Source organism: Mus caroli, unplaced genomic scaffold, assembly GCF_978045245.1.
Source record: "Mus caroli unplaced genomic scaffold, Mus_caroli_1 scaffold_9, whole genome shotgun sequence".
NCBI lineage: Eukaryota > Metazoa > Chordata > Mammalia > Rodentia > Muridae > Mus > Mus caroli.
Window position 1 is genome coordinate 85,715,362 of NW_028227264.1, and position 20,723 is coordinate 85,736,084.

At 45.7% G+C, this 20,723-nt stretch overlaps 2 protein-coding genes across 3 annotated transcripts in view; one reads left to right on the top strand and one right to left on the bottom strand.

The window, feature by feature from the left end:
• The window catches only part of Timp3 (TIMP metallopeptidase inhibitor 3), a 49,482-nt gene extending 38,014 nt beyond the window's left edge, over positions 1-11,468 (top strand). The window contains exons 2-5 of the mRNA XM_021173744.2: positions 364-446; positions 5,883-5,994; positions 6,519-6,640; positions 7,674-11,468. Of these exons, the coding sequence (XP_021029403.1) occupies positions 364-446; positions 5,883-5,994; positions 6,519-6,640; positions 7,674-7,871 (515 nt within the window). The 3' untranslated portion in view covers positions 7,872-11,468. The remainder of the gene's footprint in view (positions 1-363; positions 447-5,882; positions 5,995-6,518; positions 6,641-7,673) is intronic.
• Positions 1-20,723, bottom strand: part of Syn3 (synapsin III) — a 438,182-nt gene that overhangs the window by 273,527 nt on the left and 143,932 nt on the right. For both annotated transcript variants that reach the window (XM_021173742.3, XM_029482726.2), the window contains exons 5-6: positions 16,289-16,445; positions 13,498-13,587 (exon numbers count right to left, since the gene is read on the bottom strand). In XM_021173742.3, the coding sequence (XP_021029401.1) occupies positions 13,498-13,587; positions 16,289-16,445 (247 nt within the window). The remainder of the gene's footprint in view (positions 1-13,497; positions 13,588-16,288; positions 16,446-20,723) is intronic.

The window sequence follows — 20,723 nt, forward strand, 5'->3', positions numbered from 1 at the left end:
CATCGGCTTCGTTTCACCTAATTGCTTCAGTTTAGAGAATATGGACTACTGCTAATTTTGTTTTAGGGATAGGAAGCCAGTATTAAACTTTCCTATGTATCTTGGATGGAGACCACTCATTAGGCCCCCTGAGACCTTGCAAGTTGCTGTCCTTGCAAGTCCTTGCTTAGTGCTGTGCATGCTGGGACAGTCAGAATGCTGACTTGTGATGGAAAGAGAGCTGGTGCTCATCACATCACTGTGGAAGAGTCAGGACACAAAGAGCCCCTGATGAGACAGGGGATCAGTAAGAAAGAGATGCCCCATCCAGGTGTGGTTCAGGCCTTCCTAAACCCCTCCCTCTCTTTCTTGCTCTTTCTACAGTGATCCGGGCCAAAGTGGTGGGAAAGAAGCTGGTGAAGGAGGGGCCCTTTGGCACTCTGGTCTACACTATTAAGCAGATGAAGGTGAGTGACATCATCACTGGCCACAGGAGGGATTTGGAGTGGGGGGAGGGGTGTTGCCAGAAGAGTCGTGGCCAAGGGAAGCCAAGTGGTTAGAACTGGAATGTGTGTTTGCTCAGTGTAGAATCCCCCAGTGAGCTCCAGGGAGCTGCTAAGGCAGCAGGAAGACATGGTGGCTGCTTGCTCCAAAGCCTGCACAGGTAAAGTTCTTGTTAGGAAGCTGAGCCTTGGAATCAGGAACCAGACAGCAATAGCTTTGTTACCCGATGACTGTGATGATTGTGAGACCCCAGTCCAGTCACTGCTCTTCTTCGGCCTGTCTAACATCTCTAAGATCCTCGTATTGGACCACATGGTCCCCAAGAGCCCTTCTGAGGCAAGCCATGCTGCACCCCACAGAGCCAGTGCAAGCACTAAGGCTATGTGGGAGGTGTCCATTCCTCCAGTCTTTACAGAGATTGAGTGTTGAGCATAGTTATTCTCTATATCCCAGCTCTGCTTATCTTCCTGCATTGGAGTTCATTAGGAATATTTGCTAAACATTCACATCAGCAGACTGTTGGCCAGCCCATTAAGGTTTCTAATCCTTCCTGGGAAGTCTACCATAAGGAAAACACTGAAAACCTATGTCCTGGTCTTGTTGCTACTCTTCAAAGCCCATTGACCTTGGCCTAGTGCTTTCCCAGGCCACAGTGATGGTAATCTGTTGGTGGCATGGGTTTGGGCTTAGCACCCTATACGCACTCATTATTCAGGCATCCTAACTAGTAGTGTCCTTTCGGAGCAGGAGCCAGTAGTAGTAGCTGCTGAAAGAATGTCCTTCCTTTTGCCTAAGTGGTATTAAGGGCTGGTGCTTCAGCTTGAATAACTCAGCTGCTCCTCTACCCCTGTGTCTTTTAAGTGCCTGGCTATATGCAGATCTCCGTGTTTGCAGCCTGTAAATCCACGAGGCAGTTTGCCACTTTAGGATTAGAGTTATATGAGGGGAGAAGAGACATGCACTGACTAGTCACAACTCCAAGACAGTCCATATGAATTGCCTGCCCTTGTACTCGTTGGTGATCCTTGCAGCTTCGAACATTGAGGTGGGGGTGTTTCTGACACGTCCAGAACTTGGAGAATGCTTCCCATCGGATGAAAGAGATAGAGGCGAGACCCACAGGTCTGAAAAATCCTCAGAGGAGACCAGTGTTGAGGCCCAGGTTGGACTTGTCTTGGGAGTGAGGGGTGACTCACTCCTGGGTGGAGCCCAGCTATCCCAGAGGCTGACCTTCAGGCCTCTTTATTCCCTGCTGAGGTCTGTGGCTAGATGCACTAATTCTGAGGAACCTGTTGCTCTGGCTTCAATTCTGGAAACAGTCCCAGGCTCTTGGTTATGTAATGTTCAGAGTCAGCCCTGGCCAATTGCCCTTGGCTGCCTGAGCTTGGTCATGAGAGCAGCTCATGTCTTCAGACAGCCGGGAGGCCAGCAGTGGGTGGAGGTGGGAAGCCAGGAGAGTATTCAGGACCCCAAGCCCTATTTTGCAACCTCTGGTGATGGGGAAAGGAGAGCGAGAGCTTCTGACCATAGTAGAGGCCCCTCCCCTGCCTACAGTGCAGCAACCTCCATTGTCAAACACTTCCAGGTTACTGTAGAGAAATCAATCGCTGGGAGGCAGGAATTCCTAAACTGGCTTGCTTTCCTTCCTGCCTTCAGGGCTTGGGAGCCCAGTTACCAGAGGCCTTGCTGTCAGCAGAATGTCCCTGGTTGTTGTCACACCCACTAGTGGGAGTTGTTTGGAGGCTACATAACTTTCACCCACCAGCCTGCCAGCAGCCACTCCCAGGCTAGCCTGCTCAGACTCTCTGTTCACTGTTCTTCAGCTGGGTTCATGGTATCAGGGTGATAGGGTGTTCGATATAGTCATCTCTCACTTATTCCTGATTAGGTTCAATGGGAAATGGTACGGTCAGAGTCATGCATTTTAATTAAGGGCAGATGAGAGTCTCAAGTTGAGGCATTAGGGGACCTTCCCTGAGCATATGTGGCTTTTGATGTGCAGCCTGCCAAAGGTGTAACAGGAGTTTCTTGGAGGCGGGAAGCTTGTACAAGCTGGTGAGGTGGACACGACTCCCCAAATCGCCCTGCTATTTGGCTTTCCTCATTAGCCATAGCTAATGTCTTTCATTCATTTTGGTTCCCTTCCCAGTCTTGTGCTATGACGCACAAAACCTGCCAATGCCTTTTTATCTAGAGGGACCATCTGCTTGCAAGCCAGAGCAGGTACTGGATAGGAATTTGAGTCTGTCCATTCACCCCAGTCCTCTTCAGCCCCTCTGTGCTTAGCACTGATTGGGCTGTAAGATGGGAAGAAAAGGATACGCTCGTCACAATTATTAGATGACTTTAGTAAGCAACATTTATTGAGCATATTCTATGCCCCAAAGTGATCTGCTAAGTCTTTGTATAAATTAGCCTCATGCCACGTTTGTCAAACAGCCTCATATTTATCTTCTTAGTGGTGAGGGCACAAACACTTGAGAGTTATGTAACAGGCAAGAGTTTAGGGCTAGAAACTGGCAAACTATAGGGTTTTTACTACCTGGTCTTGGAGGACAAGGAGATTAACAAAGTATGGAGCCTGCAGGCAGACTACTCATTTCTGCCCACTGTGGGGGCTCCCCTCACCTGCTTACGTTGAGTTCCCTCAGAGGGACTTAAAGGCCAGGATGGGTTTGCTGGTATGTGATCTGACAGGTGTGCAACCTGCAAAGGGTGTATCAGAAGTATATTCAACTGCTGAGGCTGGCACTGGTCCCTAGGAGGTCTGTTACAGTGGATTAGGCTACTCCAGAGGGTCTGATATGGAAGCTGGACAATCTGGGAGCAGGACTGGAGGAACTCGGAGAACAGAGAACATGAGAAAGTCAGGGTGTCTGACCTCTAAAGACAGACACATGGTCTTCCTTCCTTCTCTCAGGCATGCCTTAAGTGCACACAGACCCCACAGTGAGTGTGTGTGTGTGTGTGTGTGTGTTGGGGGTACAGGAGGCTTTAAGGACATTTCAGGAGCTTATTGTAAACCCTGACTTAGAGATTAGCTGGGATTGAGTTGTGGTGCAAAGGTGGAAGTTTCCAGAAATGGCCTCTGTCATTTGTGGGGGCCTTATCTCCCATCAGGACCATGGGAAAGCAGTTTGTTTTGCCAGGGGCTATTGTTTGTGCAGCGTAGACAAGCTTTCAGGCAGGCTGCAAGGGACAGCACGTGGGGGACATTATGTCCCAGTTGATCCCAGGAGGATCCCAGGGGAACATGTGCCGGTCATGCGCTTTGCTTGTCCTAACTGGGGGCAATTGGAATGTGCTGGGCCCTTTCCTTAGTGGTTTGTGGAAGCAAACGAGCATCGGCAGGATTTCCTCCAGCTGCAGGACCCCTTGACCTTCAGGCCTCAGGAAGCCATTGTCGTCCAATGCCTGAGACTCTTATGGTGCAAGATTCTTATCGAGCCCTTGCTGAGACCTACTGTGTTGTCGTCCACTAAACACTTAGTGGAAATATTTACCAAAACCTGAAACAGCATGAACAGTTTACCTGGTGCGGAAGTCAGGGTGTCTTGTTCTTTGCAGGCCATGGTGATGGTGCTGCACACATCAGGAATCTGAACTGTGTTTCCTGTGGAGTCAGATGGGTATCACCCAGCAGCAAGCACATCATCATTCTGGTCTGCTCCCCCATAGTGGAACGGAACCCCCACATTCTGTTACTTGTTCTGTTGCAAAGCCCCCAAGGTAGCAGAAGGGTCCAGAAGGTGTCTAAGCCCCCAGGACAGTACACTCTGTAAACGAGCAGAGGCCTGCCTCTCTAGATTGTGAACAGACAGCCTCGTGCCCTGTAGACCACCTGACTCTGCTAGCCACCTGCCTGTGAGAAGATGAGGACAAGCAAGATGGTAATAACAACAGCAGCAGCAGCAACAAAACAAAACTCAGCCCATCAGGTTTTACCTAGCTGGGTATTTGTGAGGCACCAATGGGGTACGCTGGCTTGTATTAATGACCTGCGTAACTAATAACGCATGCTAAGGAATTGTTCTACTGCAAAGCTCTTAGCATAGGCCTAGTGACAACCAGATATTCAAAGCCCTTAGAGAGGTAAGGATCAGGCCAGGCCTCAGTGTCCCCCCTCCACCTTCCCTCTTCCCTGTCTCACAGATGACAGCGTGGCCTCAGTAGATCAGGGCTTGTGTAGCACACAGGGACTCATTCTAGAGTCACAGAATGTGCTCAGTCTCTGTTAAAGTCACACGGCCAGGTATTCCGGTCACGTTGTGACACGAGTCCCACAAAAGCTAGAGATGGGAGAAGCCCTAGGTCTTAAGCTTCAAAGACTGCAAGGAGAGATAGAGACAGATGACCGTTAAGACCACAGACTATGCGTTATCTGGCTTGGACTTTGTGCCCCACTGTTTACCAACTGTGTGACTATAGACAAGCCTCTAAGCCTGTCTAAGGTTCAGGCCTGGACCTTGTAAAGTGAGACCAAGGCTCTTTCCTGCCTTTAAGGTCCTGGGCATTCGGTGGCTAGATATTTTAGCAGTAACCTACCTGCAGTGCCACTAACCCTGGGCACATATAACCCTGTAGCCAAGGCTGTTCTACTTGTCATTGGAAGGTTACCAACATCCCGGCTCTGTGTCTGCTCTCCTGCCACGGTGTCTTTGACACGTTGTCAAGGAAACATATTGTCTTGTGCCTCAAATGTTTCCAAGAGGTGTAGCCACTCCACTCAGTCATGTTGCAGATGAATTTTACATGGTTTAACCTAGTAATATTGATATCCTTAATTAAGAAGTTTTGCTTTGGGGGAGGGGGGTGGGGGCGGGAGGGCTTTACCTTGAGCAAAGAAACTCAGTGCCACAGCAGAAGCTCAGAAAAAATAAGAACTTAAGATAATGCCTGGCCCGAGTTCACTCTCCTCTAGCCAAATGGAATTTACATTAGTGCCCCCATTGGAAAAAAATGGAGTTCTCAGTACCCACTCTCAGGGCCCTTGTGAGGATCCTGTGAGTAAGAACGTTGCTGCATACACCAGCCTATCACTGAGATGGCATGTGAAGGCCAGCTGGCTGGCTGGCTGGCTGGCCCCTTGAACTTGCATAGATCCCTGGGTGCTTTTCATAGTAGATGCCTTGAATCTGTGATGTGCAGATGTGTAGGTAGAGGAGTGGGGTGCAGCAGGTGGGTAGAACATGAATATGGCTGGATAGGAAGAAACCATCCTGGCCCAGGGAAAAGACTAGATGGCCTCCTGCGGTGTTCAGGAAACCCTGTGGTGACAGGTTCATAGCCTGCCACTCTCCGGCTGCATAGGGGGACCAGAGACACTACAGAACACTACACAGCAGCATGCAGATTGGACACTGGGCTCTCTCTCATGATCATGTTTCTTTTGCCCACAGATGTACCGAGGCTTTAGTAAGATGCCCCACGTGCAGTACATTCACACGGAAGCCTCTGAAAGTCTTTGTGGCCTCAAGCTAGAAGTCAACAAATACCAGTACCTGCTGACAGGTAAGTGTCCGCAGGAGCACTGAGACACACTCCTTTGCTCTGGGGTGGTCTGTCTGCCGAAGCTTGAGTCAGTGACATCCAGAGGGTTGCAGACACCTGGCTCCTCAGGTTAAGGGTCTGGCTTGCTTACTCACTCCTGCCTGGCAGCCTTGACTCCATTGTGCATCTGGTTGTGTCCTGATCTCATGGTATCTCAGCTTTAACCTAGGTAGAAATAGGTTGCCTCTTCGACAGCTCTTGGCAGTTGATCCATTAGGTTTGTCTTGTATGACAATCTGATCTTTAGGCTGTCATTGTAGTAATGACAACACATAAAACCCTAAGGAATTCTCAGACCCGATGCATTTGAGGCCTTCAGCAGAGTGCCTGCTATCTCAAGCTCCATTATCAGTCTGGAAAACAGGGCCAGAATTCACATCTAAAGGTGTTGGGGAAGGTGTCTCAAACCCAGGGCCAGTGCCTGCCCCCTGGCAGTTGAGAGGTCTAACAGAATGCCTGCCCCCTTGCCTCCTATTCTCCTCCAGGGCGCGTGTATGAAGGCAAGATGTACACAGGACTGTGCAACTTTGTGGAGAGGTGGGACCACCTCACACTGTCCCAGCGCAAGGGCCTCAATTACCGCTACCACCTGGGTTGCAATTGCAAGGTGAGTTCTAGGGGAGGGTGCCAATCTGGAAGCTTTGGTTCCTGCTAGCTGGGGCAAACAGCCTGTTGGGTGGTGCAGGGGTGGTAAGGAATGCTGCCCTGGGGCAAGGCAGCCAGGAAAGCTCTGAAGAACGCCTTTGTTTGGTTCTGTATTCGCTGCCTGCATGGTGCCTACTTGGTAGCTGCTGGGTTGCGAGGGCTCTTCAACCTCCCCACCCCTCCCTGCTGCTCTTCAAGGCCAATGACAGGTACAAGAACTTTCAGTGGAGGGTTCTGCCAAGCTGTTGTGAGTGGGTTCACTCTGACAGCTGACTCAAACAGGTCTAGTACCTTCCCCATACACAAGGTAACGAGAAGGAACTGAATCACTTTCTCCCCCAATCCTCATAATAACCTCATGTGTTCTCAATCACTATCATTCCATTGTAGAAGAAATCAAGGCATCAGAGATCTTTGTCTATGATCCTGGGTTATATAGCTTGTTGAGTCTGATTTCCAACCCAGGGCAGTTGAACTCTAAAATCTATGCCTTTATTGTTTACTTATTTTTTACTTATATGAGTACACTGCAGCCACTCTTCAGACACACACCATTAAGAGTGCATCAGATCCCATTACAGATGGTTGTGGCTCACCATGTGGTTGCTAGGAATTGAATTCAGGCCCTCTGGAAGAGCAGTCAGTTTTCTTAACCACTAAGCCATCTCTCCAGTTTTGCCTTTATTGTTTTAATTCCTTCATTTCCTACAACAGTGGTGGTTTCCTCTTCCCACATCTAATCTGAGACTCAAAAGCTGTGTGACCTGGAATGAGCTGTTTAACCTTTCTAAGAGTCTCTATTCATCTATAGAGGGGATTTAGAAGTGTACCAAAAGTTTAGAGACAGTATGCCTGGTGCCCAGTAGACACTCAATGGGAGCTTGTAGCTAGTGTTATTATTCTGGTAGCATTAAAGGGCAGGAACCCCCAGGTTTGAATTCAGGGAGGGCCTAACATGGTGCAGTCCCCTAACTGCGGCTTGTGTGTCATTACAGATCAAGTCCTGCTATTACTTGCCTTGTTTTGTGACCTCCAAGAATGAGTGTCTCTGGACCGACATGCTCTCCAATTTTGGGTACCCTGGCTATCAGTCCAAACACTACGCCTGCATCCGGCAGAAGGGTGGCTACTGCAGCTGGTACCGAGGATGGGCTCCCCCAGACAAGAGCATCAGCAACGCCACAGACCCCTGAACTCAGACCTGCCCCTCCTCACCTCCTTCCCATCCCGCCGAGCGTCCCAGACACTAACTCTTCCCAGATGATGACAATGAAATTAGTGCCTGTTTTCTTGCAAATTTAGCACTGGGGACACTTAAAGTCTCTGCTGTCTATGGAGTTGATTTGGAAATACCATCCTGGCCCCGCCCCTACCCCTTCTTTTTGGTTTTGACATCACCCATTTCCAACTGGGGATCTCTGGTGCCAAGCCAGAAAGAACGAGGCATGTATACACCTCTTCTTCATGATATATAATCTATATTTTTTTAGGAAAACAGAAATTGAAAAATCTATCCCATTGGGGCATTTAATAGCGACTCTCCTTTCTTCTTCCTCTGTTGACCACATCCTAGACCCAGTTCCATATACACTTCTTCATCCCAGTACACAGGAAGCATGGATAAGGAAGTTGGCAGAAGTCCAACTGTTTCCCAATCAGTCAAAAGCAGCAAGCAGACAGACGCCAGGTATTTGAAAGCTCTTCTACACAGAGGATATACAAATGTATGTCTGGGTCAGACAGTCTGTCTATGTGTGCATGTCAGAGGGAGAGAAGAGACAGACTGTAGGAGTAGGTCTCACAGTTGCCCAGCCCTATGATACTTGGGTTGACCCCATGTTTCAGATCCTGGAACAAGCATCCAAGAGTAACAGAACTTTCTGAGCTGGCAAAGGCTTAAACATCTGCCTGGGTTCAGCAGGCAACCTGCCCGTCTACAGAAAACTCAAAGGGCTGAGATGAATGTCTTTCCTCTCGTGCCTCCCATGAGACAGTCTCCTGGGAATTCTTGGGGAAGTTTGGCTGGAAGCTTGCCAACTGTAAGTTGGAGAAACACACACCTGACACTATCCACAGATATAGTCAAGTAGATTTGGATAGAGAATAGAGAATACTATTTCCAAAGTAGTGTTTAGCTCATCTAGGGGGATGTGTTTATATATACATTTGCATATACCTATGGGGGATTATGAGCTAATTTTTTTTATAGGACACAGAATTCTATTCAATGCTGTTAAATATGCAAATAGTTTAATCTTTTTTTCTTTTGTTGTTTGATGGGAAATTGTGACATTCCAAGTTGACTTTTTTTTTTAATCTGAATTAAAATTTGAAACTCTGACCACACTCAGTACCCTACTGTCCCTACAACTGGGGTTATCTGACCATTCATCTCCCTTCTTTGTTCTGCTTTCTGTTTGGGGTGCCCTTCACTTAATTGCCTTACTGGCTGGCTGACGGCAGGGGAGTGTGAGTGTTAGGTTAGGGCCTTCTCATGAAAGGGGCAGTTGCACAGTGGAATGACTCCTCTCCTGGATCTGGGGACAGCATACACTTCTTCCCCAGCTCAGTAATGGGTGAAGTCTCCTCCGGAGGTGGTCATCTCATAGAATGAACATGGTTGGTTACTGAGGGAGCCAGGCTCTGCCGTCCAACTGTGGGCCTTTTGTTGTGTTGTATTTTTGTTTTTAAATAAAAGTACAGTATAAATTTTCCTATTAAATAAGATTATTTTAAGTTTTAGTATCAACATTGCAATGCCAATAGTAGGTGAGAGTGTATTGCACAGAGTTGGAGATAGTAAGGTGGTGACATTTAACACAGTTACTCTCTGTCTTTTTTCAGATTATGGGTATTTATCCTCTATTAGTATCATATCGTTTTCATTCCACTTTAGGAAACACAGTTACCAATTGAGAGAGAGAGAGAGAGAGAAAGAGAGAGAGAGAGAGAGAGAACAAGTTCTAGTCTGTCCCCACCCCACACATACCACTGCTTTGTCCAGGTGTTTGATAGAAGAGCAGGGCAGGAAGACAGTTCAGGAGATGGGTGTCAAGTTTTCTCTTGGCTGATTTCATTCCCTTGCATCTTTCCCCTGTGCTGACAGGGGTCAGTAGGCACAACCATGTCCATGGTGTGCCGAGAGAAGGAGCTGAGGTCAGCAAGCCAGTGGTTCTTAAGAGCTGAACCTCTGGCTTACTGTTGGAAGTTTTCTGTTTCAACCTCAGAGTTTCCTAATATGGCGCTCCTGATCTATCTTACTCAAGTGCCCTCCCATATGTATACCCCAACATCTTTACCATCTCAATCCAGCATCTGGCCATTCTCAATCCATGGTAATCACCTCCCTTTTACATGGACAGACTTGAGGTGAGGCCTCAGTATGAGGCACCTGAAGATAAAACCAATGGGCAGAACCAACAGCCCCAGTCGGCTTTTGAGGTCTTGGTGAGAAGTACTGGGCACGAAAGGGTCTTGTGTAAAGCTACATCATCGGAGAGCGGTTTTTGAGCTTTCAATAAGCTATAGCTTTGTTTATTTCACCTGTTCACTTACTGTATAATTTAAAGTCATTTATGTAGCTGAGACACTTTGATACTTCAATTATATCGTGAATGTTTTATTTTGCTAAATCATGTGCCATGTGTAGGCTGTTGTGTGTACACTGTGTCTAAGAGAAGAAGAAAAGAAAAAAAAAAAAGAAACCCACATGCCATTTTTTTTCTGATTCAAATTCTACAGTAGAATGGAGGGCAGAATTACTGGGACACAATCACCACTCAGCTAGAATGGAGATTCAAGGAAATGGAAGGTACTAGAAACAGACTCCTCCAGCCTCCTCCCCATAGAATCCTAAGGGTGGGAAAGAGAAGAAGAAAAAAAGCAAAAACAAAACAAAACAGAAATCAAAAGTACACTCGTGTTCTTGTCCTGTATCAACTATCCCTAGGTCATCTGCCACCCACTTTCCAAGACCTTTCTCCTACTCAACCAGGAAGTCATGGTTTCTGCAGTCCAGAGCCATGGCAACTGAGATTCTAAGCTCTCTTTGTCTCATCCAGGCATCTTTTCTGCCTCCCAACCAAGGAATTCCTCTGCTCAGGCTCCTCTTGCCCAGGATAGCTCTCTTCTACAGCCAGGATGTGGAGCTTAAGGAGACTCCAGTGTTTACTTTCTCCAGTCCTAGCTCTGCCATATAAACACTGTCTCATGTTGTGCTTCTTAAACTACAAAGGACATAGTGACTTTTGGGGATAGATCTGTCTGGGAGATAATGTGAGTCCAGGAGGCATTACTCTTCCCTGCCTCACATCAAGGTGCCATTCAGGTAGTTGGCTCCCAGCTTCTTAATGATAAAAATATCACTTTAGTATTTGTATCAGAGAAACTTAAAAAAAATAAAGTCTGATGGTAGAAATCCAATGAAATGGGAGAAGGCAGGAGAGAGAGGTCTCAACAGATCTAAGTTGGCTGTTTGGGTTGAGGAGGAGAGGACCCGAGGAAATGACCATGCTCTGGGGACAGGGGTACCTTAGATTCTCTGTCTACTTTTCCTCTAGCAAGCCAGCTGTGCTGAAGCCCAGTAGCGATGAAGAGACACCAGCCAGAGAAAACCCCTCTAGAAGGAATGTATTTGTTGCTAAATTTTGTAGCACTGTTTACAGTTTTCCTCCATGTTATTTATGAATTTTATATTCCGTGAATGTATATTGTCTTGTAATGTTGCATAATGTTCACTTTTTATAGCTGTCCTTTATTCTAAACAGTAAAGTGGTTTTATTTCTATCACATACCTGCTGTCTCTTGCCTTCTTGTGTCCTGTCTTGGGAGGTTATAATTGATATCAGAGAGGATCTTGCAAGCAGATTCTGCCTGTCTTCCCTATAACCTCTGCACACAATCTCCTTCCACCCTTGTCAATAGCTTGGCCCATTTCAATTATGCCCGTTTTTGCAACAGATTTCAGGAGATGTATCCTCAAATCCTTATGCTTGCTAATCCAGCCCTAACTAAACTCCCTCATTCTACTGGCAAGATCCAGTGTTTAAGAGATCTCTATCTAAATCACCAGTGGGTGGTATAATCCTTAGACCTTATTTTCTTCCTGAGAATCCCATGATGGATGACAGAGTGTAAGCTTGCAGGCAGCCATACTTGTCAATGTCAATGCTCTAACTGAAATCCTTAGTGAAGCTCCTAGTTGGCATTGCCATGAATTTCTGAGTCCCTAGGACAGCTGGTGAGCTACCCCCAGTACTCAGTGAGCTCCAGTCCACTGCACTCCACCCATCTAACTGTGAGGCCTCCCTTGCTATTGTCCCAGATTATAGTCTTTGCACCTGTTTGAAAGGTCCTCCACTCTGAGCACCTACCATATGCCAGACACAATGTTATATACACATTTGCACAGACTCTCATCAAACTGCTATATGGCTCTACTACTCTCAAGGAGATTAAATTTTTGTCTAAAATCTAGTCAGTAGATTGGTCTGTGATTAATAATTATCTACGTTGAAGACAAATTCTGAATTTTCTCAGAATATTTACACATGTTCTATAGTCAGATTTTTGTCATTGTTGTAACCAAATGCCAGAAAGAAATGACTTACAGTGGGGACTATTTACTTTGTTTTGGCTCCTGGTTTCAGAAGCTTTGGTTCATTGTATCCAGGAGGTCATGGTAGGGCCAGCAGCATTCATTATTGTAGACCAGAAGTAAAAGAGAATGAGCCCAGCCTTCTTTCATTCCCTTTTATCCCATCTGGGCCCTTCACTCCATAGATGATGCTAAAAGATCCACATTCCAGGTGAGTCTCTCCTGGCTCTGTTAATCCCCTCTGGAAAGTCCCTGACAGATACCCAGAAAGTTCATTACTAATCTGGCTGCTTTCGTTTCAGTTAAATTGATAATTCAGGTTTATCTACACTTACACCATCCAGACATCCTTGATTCTGTGACTGATAGGTTATGGATACAGTAGATAGACAATCAGTGAGAGCCTCTGACTGGCTAGATGGCTCCCACTGAAGCCTGTAGCCCTACCTGACAGTGCCTTCAAAGAGGCCTTTTCAGCTCAGCAGCCAGAGCCTACGATTCTACAATCCAGCCACAGTCTTAAGCTATGGTGAGTACACCCTGAGACACCTACTCCCTTCATGACCAAATTCACTGATCGTGCACCAAATCACATAAACAGATGTAGTAGGCTGAGCCCATGAGCTCAGAATACTTCTACCAAAATTCCAGCTGTGGACACAGAACTCTCCAACTTACTCAGAAAGATATTAATCTTAAACCTTCCAAATAGGTAGTGAAGCCACATACTCCAGCTTGGCCCCAATCGACTCCCAGAGGTACACTCCAAGGAAAGGAAATCGAACATGTAAGCACATTGCTCTTTAATGATCAGCTCAAATAGAGTCACACAGTTTTTATTAAAATTACACTGGAAACCAGGTCCCAGGAAAAGTGCATTGGAGATAACATTTTACCATAAAAATGCCTTTTCCCTTTATACTCCTCCTCTGGTTCAAGGATGCCAGCTCAAGATGTGCCTTGATGTGTTAAGAATTAACAGGGTTTCACAGAATGCCAAGTCCTTTTGTCACTTGTCCTCCTGCCTGATTGATCCTAGAGAACTTGAACCTTCCTCGAGGCTCCTCAAGAAACACTACATATTCCCACAAGCACAGGACATGAAGGCTCTCGTGTGCAGTCCAACCAGGAAGCAAGGCCTGAGCAGCCCAAAGAGACTCAGGAGATAGACATGCAATGTCATTCTGCATTATAAAGAGAAGCAGAACTAAAAAGGCACTCACCATTGGCTTGTGGTTGGGGAAAAATGTTTGTTCCACGAGTGGAAATTTCTCAGGACCCAAGGAATGGAAGATCTTAATGAGCTGAGAAAACTGGGAGAGAAAAAGGAGAGATCATTAGGCAGCTAGGGTTTCCCACTAGGATCCAGGAACCCACTTGAACCTGGCCTTCAAGTGCCTGCCCTGTGCTAAGTTCTAGAATCTGTTGTCCACCACTAGGATTAAAAGACACTCTCCTCGGTTAGATATCACTTTCTCTTTACCCTTTGTGCCTTGCCCCTGACCTAGCAAGTTAGCAGGTAACTGGCTACAGTTAACCACATTTTACAAGCTCTTAACTGCATTCTCAGCCATTTAACACAAGGTCCTTGTCCACAGTACAGTCTTCTGCAAGTCCTGCAATACCTCTGCCTACAATGTCTATCTTTCTAGGTAGGACAGCATTGTAGGCACTTTGTGATATTCACTCTGAATCCAGACTCTCTCATTCAAATTTAAGAATTTATTTCCTGTTATTTACTAGCTATAAGACCTGGAGGAGCAGGGGTCAGTGTAGGTTTCCGAATGTCACTTTCCTAATTTGTACATTACAAAGTTGGGATGTATGGTAATGCTAGTGGGAAGCATGGGGGATTTGGGACATGGAAGAGGCGGGGGGGGCATCAGGAAGGCCCCCTGGACCTATGCTATAAGAGAAAGAAGGGTGTTTTGTGTGGTCAAGGAGACACAGAAGGCCTTCAGTGGCTGCTGTGGCTATAGCCTCAGGTGCAGGGCATGATTAAAAAGCAGGTAAAGCGTGGTCCTTATGAGCTTTAAAAGGATGGACCAAGGGTCTCATTCACTCAAAAGGCAAAGGGAAATGACAGGCAGATACCAAAACAACAGCTCAGACTCTGCAAACAGGTATCTGGTGGGTAGAAGAAGAGCCATGTTTTGCTCTAGAGATGAAAAATCTGAGAGAATTCCTGCTCCGCACTGGGCTCTTGTGCCCAAGTGTGCAGCAGAGCCCAGAGTCTCTCTTGGAGAACTTCAGAAATGTGAGAAAATATGTTTGAGGTTATCACTCATTCTATAGATAAGGAAGTTGCAGTGCAGCTTATAGCTAAGCTCATGGGTTATGGAGAAGAGCAGCAGCACTTGCCGTCAGCTCTATGGGCCTCAGTTTCCTCGCTTGTGCAGTAGAGATACCTGCTTATCAGAATGTGGATATTGGGGCTGAGTACAGGACATAGTGGATGAGAGTGAAGCTGCTGCTATCAAAACCATGGACTGTGTCCTTCTCATGGTAGTCAAACCATAGATTCCATGGGTCTGATGACACAAAGAGACTACAGCCAGGGTGACTGTAGCCATGACTGTGAACATGTATTACATGAACTCAAGTAGTCATTCAACAAATATTGAGTGCCATCCCAGTGTAGTCACAGTCCATGTGTAAGAGGCAACAATTGTCCCCATTTCTCATATGGGTATGCTGTGTACCAACCACCATTACATACACTTTACATGCTCCTACTGAAAACCAGGAAGGACCTATTATTATCATCCTTTTAAAAAAAATAAGGATGCTGAATTTAGAGAGGTGAATGAAATTGCTTGAGGGCACACATTCAATGGAGAAACTTGGCCTTGGGCAATCTAGCTTCAGAGTCTAGAATAATCAGTGCCCTTCTCTCCGAGGTGATGACAGATAGGCAGCCAAACAGGGTCGATAGGCAGGAGAGCTGAGGCATTTCATAGCATTTTCTCTTCACCTCTGAGCTGCCTTTGTCCCTGAGGTATCAAGGTGTGTATCATAGGACTGATAGCACAGTTGTCATATTTGTTAATAGACTGTTCCAGTAGAATAGAAGATCAAGCAGCAGACACTCTGATGTTATCACTCTGTGTGTGTGTGTGTGTGTGTGTGTGTGTGTGTGTGCATTGCTTGTACTAATGGAGATAGATAGTAGCTAAAGGAATGATGTCATTTAGATGCAGACCCATTTGTGGGATAACAAAGTTCAGTTAGGGACACAGAGTGTTTGAAAGAATGGAGGAGGGCTGGTATTTTAGGAAGCCCCTTCATTTTTGATGATGGTTGGATGGAAACCTGAGTAAAGCAAATGAATGGTTGAGACTAGGGAATCCATGGAGAGAAAGCAAGTTGTAAGTTGGAGAAAGAGGGCTTCAGAGTCTGATTTCACCATCCACTAGCCCTAAGACCCCAGGGTTTCTTATCCAGCCTGAAAGTAAGCCTCCTCTCTAGAACAGAGGAATGAAACCATCATCACCTACACTGATAGCATGGGTACCTATCAAGGCTTTCTGGCATTCAGTAAGTGTTTAATAACTTTGAAGAGCAACAATAAGGACATGCTAGAATGTTAGAAACTGGCAATATATGTTTGTTTTTGTTTGAGTCAGGGTCTCACATAGCCTGGCCTGGCTTAGATCTCTTAGTCCAAGTCAGTCCCTGTCTGATCCACCTGCCTCCATCTCCTAAGTGCTGTGATTATAGGTATCCACCACCACATCTGGTTTATGAAGCAGTGGAGACCGAGCCCAGCATTGTATTAACTGAGCTATTCGTCATCAAGATTAATATTCCTGTAGCACAGTCCTGTATCATAATGTGTTACGCATACTATTTGCAAGGCTGCAATTCCCTGAAGAGGCCTGGGGTCAAGTTGTTTGTTCAGTTGTTTAAATAAGTCTCTCCTCCTTGCTGAGGTCCTGCGTTGGGGAAATGGAGCCATTACAGGGCCACCTCATGCTTCCCAGTTCCCTGCAGACGGACTGATCTGTAACCTACCACCCAAGGCTTGCTGCAGAAGTTGTATACGGAGTATAGAGAGTTGACAGCAGGAAGCCCTCCATACTGGAGGCCGATGACCAGGCTCCGGTAGTCCTCAGCCAGGGCCATGCTGTAGGCATGCTGTCGGACCAGGATGAAGTCAGGTTTGAAGGACCTGCCAAGAGAGAGAACAGCAAGGATCTTACACGGCAGTGTAACCAAGACTTTGCTGGTTATAGACCTGACCCTCTGTATCTTGTTACCCAAAGGAGCTCTCAGGTGAGACGGCAGGGGAGGGGAGGACAGAAAGGGCTAGACAAACTCACAGTTACGCAACTACAAACCAAATGAACTGAAAAGAACAGGTACTTTCTTGTGTATGGATTTTAGGCTGTTTCCTAGATTCCCATTTTTTTTTTCTAACTAGGGAAAATGTCTCAAATAACTAGGCAATGGAATAACTTTTTACTACATTCTGAGCAGCATGCAGAATATATGTATTCCCTTATGTATGGATGCTCTCAGCTCCCATTTCTCACAGGTACATCCTAAAATGCAGGAAGATACATATTTTGTTCAAAGAGACCTGCTGGTAAGTAGAAGGGCTAGGTCTATAGCTGTCCACTCTCTGGTACCCAGAATTCCTCCTTGTAGACATCTGACCAAAATGGCCTTGTGGTTTCTAAGTGGCAACCTCTAGAAAGTAGCAAACTACAAGTGTACACGGGTTCATTGTTGGGCTCCTCTGAAGACAAAGTTCTGATAAACGAACAGAGTTGGGAGAGGGCTGGGCTATCCCTTCCACACTTTATAGCTGGAGAGACTGAGAAATTAACTCCCTTGAACCACAAAGCTGTTGAACAGGAAAGTTGCCTTTGAATTCTATCATTGGTTCTCCAGTCTTTATGCTTTTAACACCACATCCTGGCTCTTGGCAGACTTGCCGTGTTCCACTCACACTGTCAAAGGCCAACTTCTTTTTGTGCTCCTTACTTCTAAGACACATGAGAAGACCAGTCTCACAGTGGGCAGAGGGTGGACACTCAACACGGTGCCATTGATCTGTCTGTCTCATCTGGAGTCATATCCTTAACTTCACTGAAGTATTGTCTCTTTAAAATAATTCAAATATAATCTAAAATAACTCTCAGAGGGGAAGGACATGCTCCTTCTGAGGACAGACAAAAAGAACGTGCACAGTGCAGATGTGTCTCAGGTCATACTGACCTTGGCTCTCAACAGATCTCCTAGTGTTTGACACTTCTAGGGCAGGTATGTGAAGGGTAGGTGTGGTGGAGACTACTGTGAACATCATCCACTCCCATCAAAGCAAATGCAAGGGTGTTTTCTGCTAAATGGTCACTCATCTCCACAGGCTACTCAGATCAGACCGTGGCCTGTCTTCAGGAGTCTGACTCACAGTGTGTTTATGGGAATGGTCAGCCTTAGCGGTAGGAATGTTAAAGTTAGAAACTTGGAATGAGAGCAACCAAGATGGGAGGATGAAAGAGGGATCTGAGGGCAATCAGAAGCACTTACTTGCAAGAGAACTGTTTTCTACTTTTATATGATTTACCAAAAGACCCATGGGATGCATGAAGAAGCAAACAAATTGCCAGAGATTTTACAAAATGCAGAGAAAATTCCTAACAATCTTTATATACACATTTTGATCCAACTATTTATTTTACTGTATACAGCATGTAGTCATACACATAATTGATTTCATGCCTTCTATCCATTATGATTCTGGAATTTTTTACATAATGCAATGATAAGAATAGTTCCTCTACGACCAACATACCCCCCCAAAACAAAATTTCTTTTTCCTTTCTTTCTTTTTTCTCTCCTTGTTCCCTCCCTCTCTCCTCCCCCAGAGCCACTCTCCCCATGCTACTCTTGAATTCCCCCTGGAGCCTAGGCTGGCCTTGAACTTGTTTTCCTGACTTAATCTCTCAAGTACCTGGAGTAACAGGCCTGTGACCATCAGGTCTCATAACATTATAGTTTCTTGAACAACGAGTGTTTCAATTTGCCGAGTCACATCCCTCCAAGGATACCGTGGATGTCTCTGTTATTTGACTTTGTATTTTTTAAAATTAACCATCTGATTTGCCTTTCTTGTGTGACTCTGCTCACATCTTTCTCCATTTTAAAAACTGTGGCTCTCCACTCAGCTTCCTCACAGGGCCTCTGTACAATAAGGACACGGCCCTTTTCCTACAAGTGTGGTAAGATAATTTTACTAGGTGCATCTTTTTTTAAGGCACATAAACATGTCTGCCCCACACTTCCCCTGGTTTATCTTATCAGATGTTGCCTTTTGCTTTCACTCTGTTTGCTGTATTGAGAGGCCAGGTAGTCAGGCAGGACCACATCCTGGCTGGGTGGCCTTCCTTGTAGACAATAATGGCAGTGGACTCAGTGTCTTGCCAGGCCTGGGTAAGGCCACCTTGAGGACGCAGTCAGAAGTCTCCTGCTGGCTCTCTTCCTAGCTTCTTTAGATGTGTGAAGAACTCAGAATAGGGACACAGTCAGGAAAATACAGTCAAACCTCACTGCTTAGGCCAGCTTGTAAGGCTAGAATAGTGTTTTAAAGAAAAGATTTTTATTTTTATTTTTATTTATGTGTCTGTGGGGAGTGGAATGGAGACAAGTTGTGTATGTGGAGACAGTGCTCAAAGAGGCCAGAAGAGGGTGATAACGAGAGAGCATGCATAAGAAGGACTGAGTAAACAATAAACATGGGGAGGAAGGGCCATTGGGAAGAGGAAGGAGTTCTTTCTTGTGGTCACAGGGAAGAAATGATGTCTGATGGTCAGGGTTTCCAGGCAACAGTATGTGGCCCTCATAACTGTGGTCTGCTTCATAGTGACACTGGTTCAGTATTTATGGAGGAATATCAGCTCCAACAAGAAAAACGCAAACCCAGGAACTCAAATTGACCTCCCTGACCTCTCAAGATTCTCATATCCAGTGGATGAAGAGTAGTATTTTCGCCCAAATGCTGTACCCGGTCTGGCCAGGCATGTGCTACAGTCTATAGGTGGTCTATAGGTGGAGTCACTACTACATAGAATGCACAGGCTCCTCCCTCTTAAAGCTCCAAGGAATGTACAGAGATTATTGACCAATAGCAAGTAGCTGTTTCCTTTAACCCAGGACCCTTGTTTCTCTGTCCAGCCAGAGGGTGGATGTTCTCCATTTCCTCCAAACATCCAAGCCTCTGGTCCCCAGACATTTCCAAGTACTGAGGTACCACAATAATGGGAACATAATCCCAGATTGAAGAACTGACAGTCCAGGAAGAATCTGTGTATGGAGAGACCAAACAAATATCAAACACATTTTTGCTCAGATAATAGCCAAGTTACAGAATCAGCCTAGGTGTCACCAACAGATGAACGGATAAGGGAGTTTTATTCAGCCATAGACAAGAACGAAATTTAGGTAAATTTGCAGGAACATGGATGTGACCGGAATTATCTTAAGCAAAATAAGCGATACTCAAAAGGACAAATATCAACCATGTGTTTTCTTTAGTTGGAGGATCATAGATTTCACATAGATGCATATAATTATGAGACACGGGAAAGCAGAAGAAAGGTTGTCAGGCTTGGGGAAGATGAATGTGATTACCAGGAAGGGGAGTAAGAGGGAGGGAGTGACTATCCTCAAAAGATGTGCATAGTCATATAAATGTTTGAAGAAATGCCTGTGACATTATGTGAAGGATGTATGAAGGATATATAAAGGATGCATGAAGGATGCATAAAGGATGCATGAAGGATGGATGAAGGATGGATAAAGGATGTATGAAGGATGCATGAAGGATATATGAAGGATGCATGAAGGATGCATGAAAGATGGATGAAGGATGGATGAAGGATGCATGAAGGATATATGAAGGATGCATGAAGGATGGATGAAGGATGTGCATATATATGTGTACAACAAACAGATATAAAATTAAAAACAAACCAAAAAAAGCAAATGCCATGACAAAGGTGTAGACAAGATACTAAGGTGTTCCAGAGAGTGTTCAGCCCAAGGGGCAGGCGTTGGTGGTGCGCACCTTTAATCCCAGGTAGAGGCAGGCAATTTCTGTGAGTTTGAGGCCAGCCATATTTTCTGAGTGAGTTCCATGACAGCCAGGGCTACATGCCTTAAAATTTAAAAAGTGTTCAGTTCTTCCTGGGGCAGGACTGCGTAAATGTGTATAGAAGGGCTTAGATCTTGAAGAAGAAGTGGGATTTCTCTACAGACAGGGATTTAAGGGTTCTCCAGGTAGCAGGAAGAATGCTGTGGGTTTTATTTTATTTGCCAATATCCTTTTTTTTTTCTTTTTTGGCAGGCAGAACTCGTGATTAAATTCCCTCCTATTAGTGAACTGTGTCACTGTGACAGGAACAGATCTTAAGGTTGGGAATCCATGAAGAGTGGCCTCATCAGA